The sequence below is a fragment of the Serinus canaria genome, chromosome 2, assembly GCF_022539315.1.
Source record: "Serinus canaria isolate serCan28SL12 chromosome 2, serCan2020, whole genome shotgun sequence".
Lineage (NCBI taxonomy): Eukaryota > Metazoa > Chordata > Aves > Passeriformes > Fringillidae > Serinus > Serinus canaria.
The window spans coordinates 87,750,264-87,773,527 of record NC_066315.1 but is presented as its reverse complement, the minus strand read 5'-3'; the positions used below and the strand labels follow the sequence as shown (position 1 = coordinate 87,773,527).

Here is a 23,264-nt window from a genome sequence, read left to right as displayed (position 1 = left end):
CAAGTGGTGCACCCCTTGCTCATAGGTGCCACAGAAGGCAGATTTTGCTCTTTCCTGAGCTGCTGCTGCCCCATTGCAAGATTACCTCTCCTGTCATCAGCAAAAACAGCACTCTCTGCTAGGAACTTGGAAGCTATAGGCAATTTATAAAATACATAGAATTCTAAATTAATCAAGTTGTCATTCTCATACTTAGAAATGTTTTTATTAAATATTTAAACTTCTCTATGAGACAAATAATATTAGTGGCTTTGTGCAACACAGTGGCATGTAAAATAAAAACAATTTAATGTGCAAGAGAGGACAGCATTAAGTTGCCCTTCATATTGGCCACCCAACCAGAATGATTACACATGGAAGAGTCACTTCATGCACAGTGCATCCCCGAGCAGAGGGGATAGAAGCCTGTTTCAAACAAGCTGGCTTCAGAACCAGAAAGAGGACAAATTATTTGGCCTGGTGCTGCAATCACTTGCAAATGTCACTTTCTTTACTTCCAGGAGCTAGCCCATCGACTCTTCACAGTGCATTGCATTGTTATGCAAATGTTTACCTGGAAACACATGGTTACCCTTCAATGAAAGTAAAATTAACTCCTCTTTCTTAAAAAATATATTTTTTTACTTTTCTCACTGACACGGCATCCTCCCACACTTGAAAAAAAAAGGGTTTATGATGAATATTTCAAGTTTCCATTAATGGAAGTCTCAGATGTAGCGATGAGGCCAGCACGATCATTTTTTTTCTGACAGTGGTTCCTGATGGCTTTGTAGATGGCAAAGGTAGGGATGGTCAAACTGGGCACTCCAGCGAGGATTACAATGATAGCATACACCCAGGGGGGATATTCAACCTTCTCTGTTTTGGGGAACTCCTCCTGAAAGAGCAAACAACCAAGTTATAGAAAGTCATGAGGAACAAATACCTGGGACCATGCACACATTCAGTAATTCAACAGATCAAAAACATGATCAGAACAGTGGCCAGCCATAGTGGCACAACAATTTGCCAATTCCACAGCAGCTTCCAGTTCAAGGGTTTCCAGCCTCAGCTGTTTTGTGCTTATTTTTGCTTTAAAATGATGGAAAGGAAATGGCATGAAAGCAGTTAGAGCCAGGAAGGGAGACTGGGGGACTGGAACACTTCCTTGGCACAAAGGAATGTGGGCATGGGGGGCCTGACAGGCCACCAGGGCCTTATGGCCAATCAGCCTTCTTGTGGGAGGGCTGAAATCAAAGGGTGAGGGAGGGCTGAAACATTAATAAGGGGAAAGTGAGGTTGCAAAAGAGGAGGAAAAATGCAGTCCCATTTCCATATCTTGTGGCAAGTTTTCTAGAAAACTGTTTGAGATAGAAAATGAATATAACTGACTATGACTGTTACATTAAAGAAGAATACTTAAAGTAATTATATAAAATTATAAATATATAAAATACTTAAAATAATGATATAAAATAATTGGCTTACACACTTACATAGTTAGGGTCCCAAACACTGTAGAGCAGTTCTTGGTTGACTTTCACCACAAAATAAAAGAAAAAGATAACTAACATAATGAGAGGACTGATGAGTCTCCAGGTAACCTGCCAGAAAATGTTGGGCTTGTGTCCAGTCATGAACTCAATATCCTTGTTAAACCTAGAAACAAAAAACAGGAGGTTCAGACTTAAAAACTGGCCGTGATAAAAGAATGCCTGTTTATAAACAGGGAAATCCAAACTACCCCTAACTGTGGTTCTCAGGAATTTGCTAATGTCAGTTTGAGATCAGAATTGACAAGATCAGGAGTCAGACCTCAGTAGTTCAAATTAAGGCACGGATCATTGCAAGTCTGGAAAATTATTTTTGGAGATGTACTATCTTGAGAATGTCTATGAGGCATATGTGAAATAGCTTCAACAGAAAAGAGTCCGTGCAGATGGATTTTGCCCAGAACATATTGCAGTACTGCTTCACAATTTTTTGATAAGTATCTCAGTCCTGCATAAATTAAAGGGACTGATACAATATTTAAAAAGAACAAAAGCAAATAAAAGTAATTTAATAATTAGATTATAATACAATATTTGCTTAATTTGGATATCTACCAGTTTTCTCAAGCTCAATAATGAAACATTTTTTTAACTTTACACGTTATTAAAAACATCTAAATTGTGTTATTTGGATTATTCATGGAACATGCAGTGGTCAGTGGGGCAAAAATATTTCTAAAAGAAGAAACAAGCCCTGCATTGAGAGTGGCAATGTCTGCATCAGTCCTGGAGCAATTTATGGCTTCTACATATAATGCAACACCTTGTGCACACACTTCTTAAAAAACAGTTTGGAAGTCTGAGGTTTCTTCTTTAGTCCTTTTGTCTGGATTTCCTGCATAGCATATCCTGTGGGAATAACCCTGAGGGGACTATTCAGTTGGTCCTTCAACTATGAACAACACACTGAATCCACTGGAGTCTCAATTACTATGGAAATTTATTTTGTCTTTTCATCCCTAACTGCTGAGATCGAGGTGTCTTGAAAGGATACGGAGCCCCATGTCCTGACTGCAGCATACGTTCAGGTGTGTCATGGATAACACACGTGTTCTCCTTCAAGAAACACAGCCATCTTTCTACCAATAACCCTTTCTCAGAGAAAGGTCACAGAAACCCATCTGGAGCAGATAACACCACTTTTGGGCAGTCCTGAAAAGCTCTGCTCTCAAAGAGGGCTAAAGAGTGGTGCATACTGGCCAGGAACATTAAAGTTTGGTATGAGGCTCTTTTCTGAAACAAACACACACACACACCTTGCCCCCACTTTATGGACTCAACCCATGCTTGTGTCCTGGGAATTATTACAATGTATTTTGTAAGGAGTTCTGAGATTTTAAAGGGAAGGAAAAGTGATCAACATAGCCTTTTCTGTCCTTAATTAAACAAATCAAAATAAGCCATCTTTCTCAAGGGTACACCATCTAATTTACCTAACCTGATTCATGCTTCCTCGAGTAGCACAAAAATATGGGAAAATGGGTCACAAGGGCATTCACCCCACTGCCAGGAGCAGCAGCTGAATCTGGCACAAGTTCAAGTAAAACTTGTGGGTGATTGAATTCCCTGTACTTTTTTTCACATTTCTGTATTTATTACAAACATGAAGATGTTGAAACTTGATTTATTACATCTGTAGAAAGTTGAGAGGACAATTACTCACTGCTGCAACTGATAAAGTCCTGGATTTATTAGCTAAGAAGGTATCTCAGTAGCCTGGATTTGCAAGCTGCTGTAAACTAAGATCTGCAGCCTGCCTGGAGATCCCTGTGTTGGAGAGTATCATTTAGCACTCCCTGTAAACACTCCTGGGATATAACTCTGTGTTAAACTTTCCCCTCGGTGCCAGTGTGCCTGTACTTTGCTGCTGCTAATTAAATGTTTAATGCAATTATCCTGAAGAGGAGTTATTATAAATGTCACCATATTTAAAAGGCAAATGATCTATAGTGGCTCTTATGTAACTGTTGCAAATATCTACATTCTGATGCCTACTTTATAAAGAAATTATTTGCATTCATATTAATGCACTCTAGGGCTCTTGTTGATTTCTAGTATTCTCTTGCAATATCTTAGGTATATCTTTATTTGAACTAGTTGTTAAGGAGCATTTTTTATTATAATGTATTAATAAAGTGGAAAGTGTTCACATACAAATACTTATACAAGCATTATTTCTTTTCACTGAGAACTCTTTGAAAAACCTGAAACATATAAGCAACCCTAAATTATAGCTGCATAATTCCATTGATTTCCATAACAGAAATTTTGTGCACAGAGATGCAGCAACCTGATTGCTGTACAACAACAATCACGTTATCCATTGATATCGAGTAATGGTTAAGCTGTATTTCATACCTGTCTATTCCATAAATGTAGACGACTGAAAACATCTCACAAAATGCAATTATCAGCAGGGGAATAGAGCCAGCATAACCATCAAATAGACTCAGCCAGTAATTACCAGATTTCAGCACAAAAATGAAAGCTATCAAATAGCACACCAAACAAACGAGACCTGTGGGAAAAAACAAAAAACAACAGCACACTTAGGCAAAGAAAGCGAAAGCAAAATGGAAAAGAAAAGTATTTCCCCAGTAGCTATAAAGCTTAAAAAGTAACTCTTGCAGCCTGAAGGCCACCACTTTATTTTTTAGTGGCACTCTGGGGAGGCTGGCTTCTGTTTGGGTAAAACTCTCCTGACATTACACAGGTGGCAGATGTGTCAAACAAAAAGGGAAAAGCTGAGGAGAGAAAACAGGTCCTCTTCCCCATGATGGGATAATGTTGCTCTGAGAGAAATCCTGCCGGGGTGAAGGACTCAGGTCCTCTAGCTTCCCAATGGAGGAGCAGGCTGATGGGACAAGGGTTAGACCTTAGCCAGCCTAAGGGTTAACAGCTGCCTCCTGCAGGCTCAGAAGGAACCACACACGAGCTGCCCCATTGGAGAACATGAGAAAATCTTCAGTAGGTTATCTGGGAACTTTATACCATTCCAGATCAGAAGGTAGAAGTGGGGTGGGCTGCTTTTTCAGCATGCAAGCTGCTCTCGGGGGAGGGTGGGGAGGTCACTTTTCTCTAAAAATGCACTTACCAGTTATAAGTTCCTTAGGCACTCTGGAGGGTATAATCTTGAGATCTTGTAAAGGTACAAGCACACCTTCCATATTTCCAAACATAGATGACAAACCCAAGCAGAAGAGCATGATGAAGAAGAGGATGGACCACAAAGGCGAGACGGGCATTTTGGTGATTGCTTCAGTGAAGACAATAAAGGCTAGACCAGTTCCTTCAGCTCCCTGGGGAAGAGTTAGGATTAATAACATCACACGGCACTTAAATTTGCATGGGTAGTCACTAGACTTGGCAATTAAATAGTTGCTATGCATTCCTAACGTATTTAAGGTACCAATATGTTGAGAGTGTTAAACTTACATCATTCAGGAAAGTTTCCAGGTCACAGGTTTCAAACTTGAGGGTTGCAAAAGTTGCTGGATCAGTCATGTTGCAGAGCTGCTGCATTTGTTCAAAGTTATCTTGGGTTACATTACCTTCTGGCAAATCGAATGCATTCATCAGAGTAAGAATATTTCTGAAAAAGTGAAATGTAAGGAATTTGAAATTATTAATTTGTAAGCATCAGGATTCGTTAACATCATCAAACAAGTTATTAAGAGTACAATACCAAGATCGTATTTGCATTGGGAAGCCCAGCAGATGTGCATGCGAGATTTTCTTTCTTCCAAGGTGAATATAACACTGTCTTTCGTGGCATAGATGACTCTACATGGATGGCCACTCTAGAAATCCATGCAGGATTTAGGTGCTTGTCTTAGCATTGCTGACTAAACACCAGCCCCCAGACTGGGTGGCTTATGGGAATGTCAAAGTTGTCTGCAGCTGTGAATCACGCAGTTTCACAGCTGAATGTGGAGGAACTAGACTGGAAAACACAGAGTCTGACTGCCCAGGTAAAATGAGGCACCTCTGATAAGAGCTTTTGAGCTCTCCAGGAGGAAACCTAACCACGGAGCTAGCACAGGGACAGGGAATATTACATTCATGCCCTATGTCAGCATGGAGAATAATGTAAAATATATTTACGTAGGAAATAAGGTGACTTAAACAATTATCATTTTCTATGGAATTTGTTCCACAAGATTCCATATTTTTATGAGTAATGAGTGGTTCTGATGCCATGTGAGTCAAGAGCTGCAATTATTCATAAATGATAAATCCATTGTCAGCAGGCTAACAGAGCTGCCTCAGCCAAACAACACCTGCATGTTCTGTGAGGTTTTTTCCCCCCAATAACTCACTTGTCAAAGCAGTCATCATATCTTGCTGTGGCTCTGAATCCAATGATGGAGTATATGACAGTGGCAGCGTAGATGGATGTGAAGCCATTGATCACTGAGACGATCACAGCATCTTTCTCACAGTTATTGCTGCAATTCAAAGAGAAGAAACAATGGATGTCAGTCACATTCCTAAAATAATAGTAAAACTGGCTACCAAGACTAAGAAAAAACAGTCTAGGATGCATAGGTACATCAGTGAACCCTCTAAAAGCACACAAGTAGTGCTGTTAGATTTAGTAAATTAAAGCTTGGGGCCTTAAGCAATTTAATAGCTATGAGTTTGGTTTCTTTTGGTGTTTTTTTTCCCCTTCAAATAACCTGTTCATAAGGAATAATTGCCTTAGCTGTTGTCATGTTTTGTTCACGGGAAGTAAAGTATGAGGGGCAAAAGAGTCCCCTGCTTTTCAAGCTTGTCATGGATGTGTGCAGAAACATGTTGCCATGGGCTGTGCCTTCACTGCTGGTGTATTGTGCTGCAAGGTGAAAGGTTTGGGCTTGAATTCAAATACTCAGACACGAAAAGAGAGCACAAGTTCACTTTTCATAGCACTTAGTTATGGTGAAATTGCAGTAGCCAAGAGCCCTTGGGAACAGTTTTGTTTGACAGTTGAACAAAATATGGTTCAAAATGTTCCCAAGTTTTGGAAGAACAATGTAATGTTATGTTGAAAAGATGGGACAGAAAAACTCTTTGTAGAAATGCCTCTGCTGCAGGCACTTCTTGCTAGTGTGCTTTTGCTAATGCAAAAAATTTGCAGAGCCAGAAACAGATTTTCATCTGAGGGACATGATAAAATACCAATATTAAATTGGTTAGTCATTGTAAGAGAAGGCTGTAAAACTGTAGATAACTCATTTCTCCTGGGCAAGAGAGGGGTATTGAGATAAACTTGATGTTGTCACATTTAATTTTCTGAACATGTTCAAGAGGAGAGACAAGCTTGTCCAGCCAAGACCTATCACACTGTGTCCTTTCCCCATTTATAGCATTGGAAATAGGCATCTGCTGGATGTAGGGCTTGAATGGAAATTCCTTGCTCTAGTCCTGTGTCAGTTTTTGCAATGTAACATGAGATCCTCAAAGACAGGCTTGAAAAACATTTCTTCCTTTTAGAGAAAGCAAGATGCTCAAGATCCTTCTCATTATGAATTAGTGAATCTTTGACAGCATTGAAACCTTATTGTATTTTCTGATGTTTCTGTACTCCCAAACCATCCAGGGGCAGACTCACTGACAGCTGGTCCAGCTGGTGCTGGATTGCAGGTGGCCCAACACCACAGTGTAACACTTCGGAATTTGCATGGAGATTTTTTTTACTTATATTCCTTGGCAGTTTGGTGACTTTGTTCAGTTCCCTCCTTAAGGGAGGGAATCACTGAGCATTGAACATGGCCTGAATGCAACTGCCCCATGTGCTGGAAAACCCAGAGGACACTGCTCCTTTCCTTTGTGTCTTTTGGAAAGGTGGATGCTCCCAGTTCTGACTCCATGGCCGTGAAACATTGACCTAGACCTTAAGCAGGGCTTGACATCTCCCATTGAGACTTGCAGACACCAAAAATTCCAGGTGATCTTTTCAAAAACACCTGAAATCAAGAGTGGTGGCAAAGAACTTCCTCAGAGACTGAAATGCTGCTGTGATGTAATTGAATCCAAGCCAAAACTGAAACACAGATCTCTGAATGCATGACCAAACCACGTGTCCAAAACTTAATTCAGAGGTGTTTATGAAACATATTACATCTAGTGAATGCCAGACAGTTTTCCTTTCAAGAGTTCTGAAGGGATGGCAGACACCAAGAGGCATTGGTGGTTGCTGCAACATTTTATGAGGGAGAATGTAGAATATAGCACTACATCATGATTTGCAGGCTGGGTCAGTCTCTGGGTGATGGATTTCTCACTCCCTGGCCCCAAAGCACACATAAAAAAGGAATTGAATTTAAATTTCAAGATTAGCTATATCTCTTCATTGCAAAGCTAAAGTTTTAAACTGTGTTCTGTGAATTTATTTGAAATATGTGCTTTACCACCTGCTCAGAGACCAAGGGCATCACCATGCACAGAGCACTCCCAGAGAGGAAACTCCTGCTCATCATCATTGTGCCTTTACTGGGCAGCCAGTCCCCTTCTTCCTATCCTGCATCACCACAACTTTCTCTAGGAAGTCAGCCAGAGCAGGGGCCTGAAATCCTGTTTTGGGAGGGCTAGGAGCAGTCAGAGGGGTTGCACCTTACATGTCTGAGGGGAAGCTGTCCCAGTCCCAAGCAGCACAACAGCTGGGCAAAATAGAGATGCGTCATTTGAAAGAATGAAATATTAATATAGAATTTGGCTTTGGCCTGGCTACTTACTGAACAGAGTTGTAACTGGAGAATGAAATGAGGCCTCCAAAGGCCAGGGAGAAGGAGTAAAACACCTGAGCTCCTGCATCCAGCCACGTCACTGGGTTCGCCAGCTCACTAACCTGAGGCATCAGACACACAGCTTTAAGCACATCCAACATTGCTATTTAAACTGAGCATGAGAGATTTAAAACAACAATTAAAACAAGAACATTAATCATTCAAGACTCACTGTTCTTGAAGAATTTCAACAAATAGGTCAATATTTTTGTCAAACTTACTTTATTTTAAATAAAAGAGAACCTAAGTTTTTACGTAAGTATTTTGAAAATTGATTAAAAAATGCTTTCCATAGCTGACAGATGCCATGCCTGTTTTCAGAAAAGGTGTTTATTACTTAGCATTAATAATGATCATTCAGAGATCTGCTTATGGAAGTGATCCCTCTTTCAATTTTGTTTAAATGCTGTTATATAATTAAACCCTTCTCTCAGGTTTTTTTGTTCACATGGCAATTAGGAGGTTCTACTCCCAAATACATGATTTATGCTTGAAATTTAGGCTGGTTCTTAGGTGGAATACAATAAAATAAATCAATCCAAATAAATGTCAACCCCACTGCTGTGTGATGATCATTCAGCTTGTTAGAACACCTTTTGATGGAGGATGGAGAAAGAGAGAAAATATTTGTGTACATGTACACTCTTTCTATCCAATGCAGAGGATTCACCTCACAGAATCAAGATTTTTTTAAGGTGTTTGAGGGATAGTTAGAAAAGCAGCAGTGGGGAGGACTAATTGTCAATCAGTTGTTAATCACAGAGAGGACTGCACCATGTTTCACTGAGCAATGGCCCCAGCAGTGGCTCACATTAGGGGTGAAGAGATACACAATCCCGTTGGTTGATCCCTTCAGTGTCAAGCCGCGGATCAGGAAAATTGTAAGCACCACGTACGGCAGAGTTGATGTCACGTACACAGCCTGCACCAAAAAAAAAAGTGTAAATAAACCTCTCAAATGAAACAAAACACTTGAATTTTTTTGAAAAGTGAAGAAAATAGGGAAATAATCAAGGTTTGCTCATTAACAATAGTGGCAAGTTTCAAGTGAGTCACAATTAGCATACTACAGTAATAAATGTTCAGTGAAATAGTATTTGTGGTACATTTGGATAATTAATACTTTTTTAGCAATAATGGCCTATTTAACAGAAATTTTCATTGCTGAAATTCAACTCAGATCACTCAAAAGCAGCATCAAAAATAATGTGCACCCTGAGACCAGACTGATGCAAGGATGGACTCTCAGGACTTTGCTGGGAAGAAGAATGTTGGTCACTCTTTTGTAGAGATAATATTTAGGACTTGCACAAACCCCAATAAATCTGTAGAGGTATGTTTTGAAGAGAATAGACATCATAAAAAGAGAGTCCCTTGATCTTGCATTCAAGATTAATATTAGTGGTAAAATGATAATACCTAAAAATGTGTTACTAGGACATGTAAGGACAAGGAAGACTCACAAAATGTTGATCACAAAAATCTCCACATAAATCAAATCAAGCCAGATTCCATTTCATTCACTTTCATCCTTCAAAAAGCTGTCCCAGTGATGACACAAAATTTTGGACATGCTTTCGGTCAAAAACCAGACAGCTTCTACAGCATTAATAATTCTGTATAAATAAGGGATCACAACAGCATTTAATGAGATTAACATAACCTCATTAAAAGTTCCCCCAAGACAGAGTACCTTTCCTGTTGTTTCAATGCCTCTGATTGTGCACACGTACAGCACACCCCATGCACATGTTAAACACAGCAACATCCACCACTGGATACTGCCAGAATCCTCAATGGAAGTGGAGATGTTCAGTGTTTCTCTGTACCAGAAGTAATCTACAGGAGAGCTCTTGGCACACTCTTCTACGTAATCTGTAACCACAAAATGGTTGTCATTCTGTCTGTCTTTGATTTGCCTGGAAAAAAGGAAGCTAAATAATTGACATCAGTGTTTTAAATTGTTCCACTTAATGCCAATGGATTTGTTGTTGGCAAATTTTCAGATTTTTGGCGGCTGGTTTCATGACAAAATGAGAGATTTTAAAGACAGCTGTTTGACAGGTATTTTAATAAAGTAGCTCTTCTCCTCCCACACCTCCTTCAGCAATATTTTTTCTTCTGTTCTGTGGGGCATTGTTCAATGTCTTGTCAGCTCAAGCTGAATCCCCCCAGCTCCCTGCACTGTGCTGGCCTGTGCAATATTCTGTCCTGGCCTGCCCTTATAAGAGGCTTTCCCTGCCTATCCTGGGAGGAGAGGAGAGGAGCAGAGCACTCTGAGCAGCTGCTCACAGACCCAGCAGAGAAACCTGCTTCACACAGGGCCAGGCAGGGCTGACCATGGAAAACAAAGCTGCTGTCACCAAGTGGGCTCCAAGGAGCTGTAGACTTGTCATACTGAGAGGTTCAGGGGTTTCAAATGGATTATGCTTTTTTTTTCCTTTTCAATGTGCTAATGGAGGGCTTTGGAAGAGATGGATGAAAAACATTGCTTAAATCTGGAAAATGTTAATGTTTATACTAGATCTGCCCTTAGTGAATATTCTGAATATGAACACATCTGTCAAAATCAACAATGAGGTTTCATATAAGGCAATATTTGCCTCAAAGATCAAGCGCTGACCACATTTTAGGTAATATTAATTTGTACAAAACACAAGTATCAAATAGTGCAATGTGCCTGACAGGACTGCCATGCCTTACTGCTGTTTCACAGAAAGGCTCATTTAGGGTAACTGTTAGAAACAGAAATCTGTGCTGTGCAACAAAAAAAATGTTTTATAAAATATACCTGTTCTGTTGTCATTGAGAGGACAGCTACTCCATGGCAGGGGTTCTTGGAAGGAGTTGAAGAAGTACCACATCACCCAGGCAATAATAGTATTATAATATAAGCCCACCAGGAAAGATACAAACATTGATGCTATGCCTGAAAAAAAAAAAAAATCAGAACACTGTGTAAATTGCAACACTCTTGTCTTCAAGATAGATCAAAGTACATGGTATCAAACTCAACCTTTCCCTTCTCATTTTGGATGGAAAAAATCTGCCACAGTTTGGATGTAAGTTTATCACTGTGAATTTTTTGCCTAAAGGTTGGACAGGTGAGTCCAATGGAGAGTTACATCCTAAAAACTCTCTGAGACTGAAGGTGATGCCCACTTAGGAGCCAGCTTTATGAGAGGACTAATTCCCTCCAGGAACTACACAATCCTGTTCACAGCCTTGCCAGCTGATATCCAGGGAGTTTAGGATGCTGGACACATGTAAAGCTCAGCCGACTTGGGATTTTGGTTAAATGAGACTGAAATATCTCCTTCTTCCACAACTTCCTGCAAAGTCAGCAGAGGTGGTGCTGTACAGGATGGACAGCTGCCAGGAGGCACAGTCTGTGACCAGGTACAGAATTCGAACTGGTATCTGTCCTCCCTTGCCTGTTCCCCAGCAATCACCCTCTGATGACTTCTCTGGCAGACAGTAAATGCTAATCATTAGCTCCTGAGAGCTCCTACGTTCTAAAGAATCTTGAAAAATTCCAGATGCAATGAACAATTATCTTTTGTAACTGATTTACAAATGCAGTGGGTGCCAAAGCAGTTCTGTTTCTTCCCTCTCAAGTGTGTGGCTGAGGCTGGAAGGGATCTCTGGAGGTCACCTGGTCCAACCCCCTGCTCCAGCCCTGGCACCCACAGTTGGTTGCCCAGGACCGTGTCCAGGCAGGCTTTGAGTATCTCTGAGGCTGGAGACCCCAGAGCCTCCCTGGGCAGCCCGTGCCAGTGTCTGCTCACCCTCACCACATTTCCTGATGTTCAGAGGCACCTCTGTGTTTCCTGTGTAAGGAGGCAGCTCTGGAGATTTTAGTGTTGCGTGCAGAATGCTGCTTTTGCAACATTTTCAAATGGACTGTCATACTCAAAAGTTTGGTACAGTGGTGAAGAAGTATTTTCTGCAAAATACTGTTTCTACAGGTTATGGAATGGCAACTCTGAGATGTAAAAAAATAAAAAATAAAATTCAGGGGAGCTGAGGTCTATCAGATAAAGATTCAACTAATATTTATCCACAGAACAGTTACAGAATAGTTTTTGGCACACCTAAAGATTCATCCTAATGGTAAAAACAGCCAGTGTGGATAATGCAGAAAACACCTCTGAGGCCTGAAATTGGTCTCAGATTAGGGAAAGGTTTTAACAGGACCCACGGTACTTGGGAATGTGAACACAAATCTGTCATTGTGCTTTATCGTGATCAGTTTGACCTCTCAATGGAGAGTTAGGAAGAAGGGAAAACTAATAGATCCTGAAATCTCTTATGGCACACAGGAATAAAACCCAGTAGATTTGTTTTTCAGATCATCAGTTCAGAGACTTGTGCTCTCTCAGGCAGCTTTTTGACTTACCAACCCCTTTCAGGGTAGGGTGGATAGAACTCCATACACCCACACTGCCTTTCCTCAGCCTTTGACCAATGGCAAACTCTAGATGAAGCAGGGGGATACCCTCCAGGACCAGCAAAATCAGGAAAGGGATCATGAAAGCTCCTGGAATGGATAAGAAAAATCACAATTCCAATCTGTGAAGTACTAAAAGAAAACAAAACCATTAGTCTTGTGAGTTGTGATAAGCAGACCTGTAAGCAACCTGTAAGCACTTTTGGCATGATAAGCAACTGTAAGCACCTTTGTGGAAACCCTTCCCTGTTTTCTGAGCAATGCTCTTCCTGATTGCCCAGGCAGGGCACTCAGTTACATGTGTTTTTTCAGGCAGGAATTCTTATTCTTCCCAAGAGACACACATAAACAGAAATTATACACTCTCAAGGTTAAAATTTGAAAAAGCTACCTTTGTATTGCAAGTGAAGGAAAGATAGCTACTCTCCTGGAATTACTTCCTCTATTTTTTTTTCCCAGTGAAAAATTATGGTTTTATAGCTGTGACTCATGCAAAGTGTAATAGTTGAATGAAAATGTGAAATAGTTGAATGAACTAAGCAAAGTACCCCTAAATATTAGGCAGGAGCCTTGGGCTGTCTGCCTGAAACAACAAGAAGTTCTTGGCATCTGTGTTCAACAATGTTCTTCTTTGATTAGAAGACATCTGAAGTACAGGGTTCAAACGCTGTTAATGACAATAAAGTTGGTTAGTATAGGACAAGTATTCTTAACTAATTTTTTCCTGAACAAGGTGTACCTTGGATATGGGAGGTACCCCAGGGCACCACACTGCACTGTAAGAGTGCAGAGTCAAATGCTTGAATATTGCTATGCATTCAAATTATGGTTATCTGTCATCACAAAATGGCTTTATCTTCCTAATCTAAATAGGAGCAATTAATCTGAAAGCAATGAAAGGAATACAGACCAGAATGTTAAGGGTTCAGGTCTGAGTATTTACTGACTTTTTCTTCATGTGTGCAATAAAAATCAGATAGCAAGTGAAAGAGGAAATCTGAAGAATGAAAGCCATTCCAGAAAGTGAAATTTACTCCTGGGGATTCCGAGCTATCAAGAAACCTATTGAGCTGTGAATACAAAGCACACCTTTTTAGTTTTTTTCCTTTCTTCTTTTTGTTTCTATGCAAAGACAGCCATGGGACCTCTTTATCTGACTGCTCTGTCACAGATATGTTATACTTAAAGACTTCTTCTGCAGCATCTTAATAAAGTGAACTCTGAAGGCATCTGGAGGAAATCCTCTGAGGCTGATAGAACACTCTTGCCATGTCCACCACAGAAGATGGTTCAACTCTTGACAGTCCTGCAGCAAATTTTACACACTGTGCTGTCAGCAGGGAGAGCTGTGGTGTTGGGACTGTGCTCCTGCTGAATCTCCCTGTCTTGGAGGGAAAGCCATGTTTGGCCAGACTGCTGGAACTGTGTGAGGGGAGGTGAACTGTGCACTTTAGATTAGGGAGAAAAAATGGACCCTAAATCAAAATATCAGTCTGCCTGCTGTCTGCTGAAAGCAAAAGGTTCAGACTACCTTTGAATACTTTCTAAAGCTGCTTAGAAACAGCCTGATCTTCTCTGCCTTCTGCCAACAGAGATTACAGCTATCAAAAAAGGTTTTTCTTTGATGGGAATGATAAGGAGCAACTGGTCATAGCCTGAAAAGACTATAAAGGTTGTACATTTCCTTCTTCATAAGATCTTTGACCAGAGACATAATTTCTAATCAAGTCCTCAAGTGATCTTACTGTGACCTGACCCAAAAAGGTGATGTGTTTCCATTAGGAGCACCTCAGCTGAACTACGTGCGGGTCCATGCCTAAGTATAAAGGTGTGATCTAAAATCACTGCAAGCTGAGTTTCAAAGGGTGACAAGGACTTATCCTCAGTGCAAATGGGGAGTGTTTGGATCAGGTAGCTGTACAGATCCATCTTCTGGACTTGTCTGCTACTGTTGCTCAAGAAGGGCTTCACCAGAGAGAATTGAGAGTGTGTTGTAGCAGAAACCCATATGGCATCCGAAAGAGCAGGTAACAAGAAAAGATCCGGATGAGGCATCCGTACAAACTCTGCAGGGTCAGGTTTCAGACTCTTATAAGGTGTCTTGCTTGAGACAGAGAGAGTACTCTGGAATTTAAAACTGCTGGAACTGCTGGAATTTAAAACAATGATTGTGTCTTTCAGTGATTTTACCCTCATGAGAGCTCCTGGTCAGAGTGTGGCATGAAAGAAACTGTGTCAGGCTACATGGGGCTGGAGCACAGAACAGATTTATGGCTCCTTGCACTTCCAGGCACTGTAATTTTTGTGAAAGGCCAGACTCCATGTGTGGAGGTTGCCCCACTCATCCTCCTGATGGAGCCTCCCATCAGGAGGGAGAGGATGGGTTCCCTCCCATCAGGAAAGGAAGCCATCAGGATGTAAGGGCTTTGAATGCAACAGTGAGGGAGATCTCATTGCATACACTGCAAAAATCTTGCTTACTATGAAAACTAAAACAACTATGAGAAGTGTTATTCAGAAAGAGGGTGGAGAATCAGCAGAGAACTATTTGAAGCCAAATTTGCATGCACAACATGTCTAATCAGATGAACAGGGGCCCTTACGTGCACACCACTGCATGTTCCAGCACAGCTAAGGAAGTCCATAAAGACAAAATAGGACAAGCCTTTAGAAACTGAAAGGACAGTCAGTTCTTTGCAGTGACTGAGTCTGAGACATTTTCAATGAGTCCCAGAACTTCTGCCAACATAGGCAAACCCTTTGTGCTGTCAGCAGCGATGCCAGGCACAGGTGGATGAGGAGCCCATTGCCTTTTCTGGCTTAGATGCCTTTCAGGTGACAGTCAACAAAGCATGGAGAGAGGGCTGCCCTGTTACATCTGACAGTAGCACCTCCTGCTGTCAGTGAATTTGTAGTAGTCCCTGGAGTGGTGAGAAACAGAGGAAAGAACCTTGTTTTGGAAGAAATCCTAGGTACTCAAAAATTGGAATAAGCCCTGTATGTTTCACAGGTTTGTGCCATGGAAATACACAGAAAGCCATGAGTCAGGAATTGCCTGCTTTTAGCACTGACACCATTTGTAACAAAATCCCAACTAAGACCACAATGCTAAATTTGAATTAGATCATCATAGTTCAGTCTTTCCTGGCATTACAAAATAGCTACTTTTCTCCAAGGTGAGACAGCAGCAGCCTGAGGCTCCTAGATCTACCACAGAGCTGCTCCACACTAATACAAGGCTGCTCTTGCAAGGACTAAATGGTCTCCTGAGAAGGGGATGTAGCTGAGATGGGAGAAGTGAGGAAGAAAATAAATGAGATACTCTTCTTCTCGGAGATGATGTCCACATAATCCTTTTCCTGAAGAGATAGACTGGAGCAGAAGAAAGAGAGGAACAGTCAGCAAAGTTGGAAGTTTAACAAATATCTCTACAAATAAAGAATAATGAGTCCTTCAGTCTTTGACTAACAAAAACTGTGTCTCAGTTTTTCTTCTGACTTTCCTCTGAAATGTTTTCAGTTTGTCAGTGTACATTTTTACAGTAATAACTAGGTTTTAATGCAAGCAAGATGAACCACACTGTTTTTAAAAATTTGTAATTTTTTAGTAAGAAGGTTTTTTGTTTGTGGCTAAATGACATACTATACAGAAGTCTGATAATACCGTGTCTGCAGAGCTACCCTTGGCAACTGGCTTCAATAAAAATATCTTTTCTGGTGCACAAATCACTTTTCAGTGATTAGTCGTTCACCTTGTTGTGTGACATGTGCCACAAAGGAATCAGCATTTTGAATAGCATTTTATGTATTTGAAACTACCAATATTTAGCTGTAGGAATATTGTAATATTTTTAAGAGAAATAAAATTATAGCTCTCAATGATATATGACACTTCTTTTTCTTGGGTTCTTTGGTTTCTAGGGTTCCATTCTAGCAGCCAGCTCAGAAATCCATCTCTGTTGCATTTTCCCTTTCTCTCAATTTCTCCTCAACCTTTCTGAAAGAAGCTATAATGGAAAAACAATAATTTGGCTTGGCAAAGCTGCCATATAGAATCATAGAGTCATTATGGTTGGAAAAGACCTCTAAGATCATGGAGTCCAATCCCTAACCACAGTGTTCACCACTACACCCTGTCCCCAGGTGCCACACCCACACACCTTTAGAACACTTTCAGGTTCACAGGGGACACAAAAAAATAAACTCATACTTTTCATGCTGCCACAATTTTATGATCCTAACAAATGAACCAATGCTCTGAAATCAGACACTGTATATATGTACACAAAAAATGATTGATATTCCAGTCTGAAAACCTTACAACTGAGGTATTAGATTCTCATCCTGTTTCAGTACTGTATTTCAAAACAAATAATATTTGGTTTGGACATCTGTATAGCTGTTATTTCCTCTCTAATCTAAGAACTGCTTATGTCAAATTGAAAGAAAAATCATTACTGTTTGCACACAGTTCACCACAAAGGGAAGGCAGGCAGACTTCAGATGGAGATGTTTTACTGCACTAACATGTTCCCAGACCTCAACTGCAGCAACATGTTATTCCATCAGCTGCTAGGTGAGGAATTGCTGACGTCATTGCTGTCCCTTCTTTCACTGTGCCACGCAGAGAGATAAGAAAAGTTCTCCCTCATGCTGTGGCAAGGTTTCCATATGTGAGCTGTAGAGTTAGAGACTTTCTTTTAAAATCAATGGTTTAAACATTAAATAGGCATCCTCTATTTTATAATGGTCATCAGGGATAAAATGAAAACGTTTAACAGTTGATTAAATGACATGCTGCTCAATAAAGATCAAACAAAAGCTATGAGCAATGCCAGAGACAGCTATCAAATGAAGGGAAATTTCAATCTCATTAAGCTGGTGAAATCACTGAGGCAAACACCACCCCTTCTACATTGTGTGCATATTGAACTCTGTTTTGCCTTCGGTAATGATGGATTTGACAACTTTTAAGACATTAAAGGATAAAATGTGCTTTGCTCTACTAAATTTCACTGGAGTAAATATTCCATTTTATATTTATTATTAAATATAAAATAATTTATATTTATTATAAATTATTTTATATTTAATAATAAATATAAAATGGAATATATATTCCATTTTATATTTATCACTCGTTATCTATGACAACAAACGTAAGTAAATTATGTAACCACCAATTTATTTTTGTGTATTTGGGTATCTCAGTGTGAAAACACTATCACAGTGCTGTGCTTAGGAAGAAGCAGCTCTTAAATAATTCCAGATTTAAGTTCAACATCTGACAATAAGCATTACTTATAAACACAGTGTTCCTAACTACCTTCGCTGCAGATAATTTGCAGAGAAAAAAATCCACCTTTTTTAAAATCCAAGTACCACACAAGGGTAAATTTTATGCTTTACTGTAGTCCCTTTATGTTTCATAAGGGATGTAACATGTACAGCCACTGGTTCACGAAATAGGTGGACATCCAGTCTCAATCAGGAGAGTCCTTGGCTGAAATACTCTCTCCACCATTGCTACCAGACCTCACCCATCCAAAATGATCCAAGCATTCATCCATATAGTCAAAAAGAAAGAAGTTAAGATAGCAAAGCCAATCTTTAGAAATTAGAAACAATTTCCAGGAGACAGTCTGTGTAACCTTGAGTGACTTTTTCACATCCACTGCAGATATTTCCTGCACAAAATATAGCTGGCTGGTTTGGTTTTGTTTTTTTTTTTTTTTTTTTTATAATTTATTCTCTTAATTGGCAATTCTCGTAATCTGCCATCACAACCAATGTGAGCTTTAGGACTCTAAAATAATCACTCCAGGAACAATCTAAGGAGGAACATAATTCCTGTTTACAGTGGGAGAGCAGGAACAGGAATTCCTGCCGCTCTGCACTCAGGCTTCAGCAAAGATATATCTTGAAGACCCAAAGTATGAGGACAAACACCACCCAGGATAAAGGCACTTGAACTACTGGGGCAGAATGGAATTTCCTCAGTGAACTCATGTTTGCTTTCTAGTGGACAATTTGGAAAAAGGTGCATAATTGTTACAGTTTTACCCTACTCTGTTGTAGAGGCACATCTGTGTCCCCGAGTGGACCACACAAATCCAATTTGGGTGAATCATCTTGGCCACCATGTTGAGGGGCAAAGACTAAGGCAGAACTTGCCCAAAATGCCCAGTAAATACCATTTCCAACTGGATATAGATGAAGCTGCTTAGAGGGAGCACAACTGAGGCTGGATGTCATGACTACCACAAGCATCCTATTCTGGACTGGTTTTGTGGTGTCAGGGAGTTTCCTTCAGCAATCTGACAGCTGCAACCCCAGATGTTTCAGTGCTGCCTCTGTTGGGTGCTTGGTATGCTGTGAACACGGCTGAATGGGAATTAGAGATGCAGGAGCCACAAAACCTCATGAGGCAGAAATTGTCTCAACACCAAAATGTCTTCAGAAATAAGAACTTTGAGATCTGTTTTTACAATACAAATAATCACGTGTTCAAATTCAAAGGCATCCATCCAAAAAGCAGGCAGTCTTTTTTTTTTTTTTTTCTGATTTAAGGGAGAAATTTGAGAACAGAAACTGTAATGGGAGGAGGACAGTGGTGGCAAGAGCTGGATTTAGACCTACCATGAGAGGCTGAGGTGCACTGTATAGCAGAGGAGGAGGAGGAGGAGGGGTAGGGATTGCACAAGAGCTCTCCATCCTTATGTGTGATGAAATTAGGGAATCCTTTCTAAGCAGTCACAGGAAGGTATTACTTGTGTTTATTGATGAGTCACATCATTTGGTGCTGTGCAGAAGAATATTAGAGAAGGTAGCAAGCCTAGCTGGAAGGACACATATCTTTGTATTAGCTTGTAATTCCTTTGCTATGTGCTCCCTTTCAAATTCTGCCTAAAATTTGAGTGAGAGAGTCCCAGGGGAAAAAGAACCCCGGGTTAATTGCTGTCAGTGTTCCTGACAGCATTTCTGAGAAAGAACAAGTTACAGGATGATGAGAAAGGAAGAGAATCGCTGCCAGAGGACTGCCACACACACAAGCAATCCATAAATCTTCACTGACATCAGTGATAAAACCATGACCCATACCAAGTTCTTTGCATTTGCTGGGTGCTTGCTTTTCAGCTGCATTTCACATGACTAGAACACAGGGGAAATAAAGACCAAAAAGCTAGGAAGTGCCTATAAATGTACCTTGGAAAACAGGGCATGTCCACTTTCTAAAACTAAGTTTAAAAACCTGAGAAGCCAATGAGTGTCATCAGTTCTGGAGATACACATCCACTTTTTTTCAAATTAAAATTGTCAAATATAGAAATGCTTCTGATTGTGTGTGTGCTGGAACTTTTTTGCTACAAGACCTGACTCTGCTGCAAATGACCTCCAGTTTGCACTGCAAACTTTAAATATCAGCCCATGTTAGAGAAATCTTAATGATAAAAGCATCTCTTCTTGCAACTGTTGTTGCACCTGTTGTTGCATGTCCCTGAGTCTGTGTGAGCAACTCCCCACAGAGCCCTCAGTTGTCCCTACTCTAACAAGGAAAGCAATTTTTAAATATCTCACCATGTACATGTAAAAGAATATTACTTTAAAATACTGTTCCTTAAGCCAAAATTTTTCTTTCAAGACCAAGTATTGCAAAGGAACAAATACATTCTACACATATCCCAGAGTGAAAAGTGGACAATAACCGGATAACAGACAAAAAAAATCAGTAAGAAAATGAAAAAAATTTGTTGTTGTTTTATAATGTTTAAGCAATGGTTCAGCTCAAAGTTACCTTTCAAAACAAACAGGAAAAGAAAACAAAATTTCTAAAGTGGTCATTCAGTCCTTACCTAAACCTTAAGGAGTTCCAGTAAATTATACAGTAAATAATATATGCTTGGATTTTAAATGACTTAATAACACCAACTGCTAAACAAATATTTTTAATGTTGACTTCATTCGTGCTGTTAATCCTAGCACAAATTATACAAACACTCACTCCATGCAGGGGCTGCATGGATCAGTCCAAGCCCAATGAAAAACCTATTCTAAAAAGATCATTTGGTATCATGAGCAGAATCATAGTCCCAAGTAGTTTGTTAATATTTTAAATACACACTATATATATATATATTATTTATTTATTTATTTATTTATTTATTTATTTATTTATTTATTTATTTATGGAAAGCAACATTGGGTTTAGATTGAGAAACTACATTATGGACATGACAGTGGAAGACTCACTTGTTCAATCATTTGTCCTGAAATAAAAACAGACCCTTCCTTTTCTTCCATCAGTAACGTGACTTCAGTGTGTGATCATGACCTGTGAAATTACCTTCTCTGCTATGCAGTCTTCTAGAGAGATCATCCCTGTTCTCACAGCACCTGAGCAGTTCTAAACATATTCCATTATTTGCTTGCCAGAATAAATATGGTTTATTAAATAAATTTGGTTTATTCCCAAAGTTAAGTTAGTTAAGATTTGTTAAAGACATACCTCCTCCGTGGCTCTGACAGAGATATGGGAACCTCCAGACATTTCCCAAGCCCACACAAAACCCTACACAGGTCAGCATATACTGTGCCTTGTTGTCCCATTTTGGTCTGGAGTCTGCCTCTTCTTTCTCCAGGACCTCAAGTTCAGCATGGGAAGGTATCCTGTCCTCCAGGCCAGGATTGGGCAGCTTCAGCTTTACCATGTTTCAAATTTCCTGCCTGAAAGTGCTGCCAGTGAGGGATAATGAGACAGGCAGCTTGTCAGAACCCTGCTCAAAAAGAGAGCATCTACTTGCTGTCTTCAGCTATATATACTGAACCTTTGGCACTGGACTTGTAAGTGCAGGCTTGTGGTAAAAAGAAGCGTCAGCAAATCATTCAATTGACCAAGTCAGCTCTGACACTTATTAATGCTTTATCTGCCAAGGTTTTATGGAACAGTCTGCTCATCCAGTAGAAAACATTGATTTCAGCTAATGTAATTCAGGAGATAATTTGGCTATAAACCCTAATCACCTGTAAGGATATCTAACACCCCCTGCCACTCCCCTGTTTAAACTCACTTAAATACAAATACAGCCCTAGCAAATGAGGAATAGTAGGATTCCACTGGCCTCAGACTAAATGTGGAGATTTCATATCATTTTTATTGGGGAGATAAACTGATTGTGACTCATCATCACGTTCTGTTTCCAATTGTGTATGCCTACAAAACGGAATGAATGCTTCTCTGTAACAGATTGTACCCTACTAAACGTTCTGACCAAAAGGATGGAGTATGAAAGGGATTATAAAATCTGACCTTTAAAGTCATAAGCATAATCTGCTTACCCCAACACCTCTAATCAGTACAGAACAAGGTCTGAAGAACATGTCTTTTTTATAAATGGGATTGAAATCAAAGGTCCCTTCACCTTTTCAGTGACCCTAAATATAGTGGTCAAAAATAAAAATACCCCACTGGTTAACAAATATCACAGATACTACTCCTATCCTCATTATTTCAGCACAATCATAACAACACTGTTCCCTTTGAACCTTGTTGTTTTCAAAAGGTAAGTTACTTGTCACTGAAGACTATATGTAAAATCTAACACTGTATATGCAATAAGAAATGTTGCCAGCTGCAGGCTCATTGCAGTGATACAGGGTGGTCAAAGTAAAGAACTAGGAGAGATCTTGTAAGTCTAGCCCCTGGAAAAAGAGGTGAACACACCGTAGCATCTCTTTGCAACCTTATCATGCTTGTTCACAGTTGATTCAAGAGGCTGTTCAATATCTTTGGATAGAAAAGCTATGAAAAAAAGAATCATCCTTCAGGTGGCCATACAGTAGCCCATATGGATTTTTCCTGGGTCTTGCAATAGGTGTTAATATTTCCCTAAAGTGACTTGAAATATGTCTCAGTCTGTCTAGTGATAGCACTTGCCTTTTTCATGACCCTGTCAGGTCTGTGGATGTGCTATCTCTTGATTAACCACTGGAGCAGCAACTTTCTTCTCCTTTACTGATTCCAACAGAGGACTTCCTAGCTTGTGGCAGAACTTCCATTTCTAAGTTGCTGAAAGCATATGTTCAATTTCACTCAGTTTCTGCTACTCCAGTGCATTCAGCTGCGCAGCTCTTCCTGAATGATACTGCTACAGCATTCCAAATCCTTCTGAGAATGTGCCAGGAACATTTAATTACCATGCTACTATTTTTTGTCCTTAGTCATTAGTAGAAGAATGACAAAACATTGTTCCTAAACTGATCCTTCAGGATCTGCCTTAGCAACCTCCCCTTAGACCACCATTTCTTCTTTCAAGCACAGCTTACTATCATAATTAGAGTTTCACCTAGTTCTTTGTTCCCAGAGTCATCACAGAATCCTAGAATGCTTTGGAAGGGACCTTAAGGGTCATTTAGTTCCAACCTCCCAGCCACTGGCAGAGGGACATTCCTCTAGACCAAGCTGCGCAAATTGCCCACCCAGCTTGTGGATGGGTCATCCACAACTTCTCTGTGCAAC

General features: G+C 40.0%; 1 protein-coding gene across 1 annotated transcript; it reads right to left on the bottom strand.

Annotated features, from left to right (window-relative positions):
- Positions 1-245: 245 nt before the first annotated feature.
- On the bottom strand, positions 246-21,456 carry LOC103825943 (sodium-dependent neutral amino acid transporter B(0)AT1). Its single transcript, XM_009101185.4, has 12 exons — positions 21,255-21,456; positions 12,699-12,839; positions 11,091-11,228; positions 9,993-10,174; positions 9,111-9,221; positions 8,249-8,361; positions 5,852-5,980; positions 4,968-5,124; positions 4,627-4,831; positions 3,891-4,050; positions 1,476-1,638; positions 246-877 (listed from the first exon to the last, which is right to left on the bottom strand). Exons 1-12 carry the CDS (start codon positions 21,454-21,456, stop codon positions 671-673), a joined length of 1,908 nt encoding a protein of 635 aa, XP_009099433.1. The 3' UTR covers positions 246-670.
- Between the last annotated feature and the right edge of the window lie 1,808 nt (positions 21,457-23,264).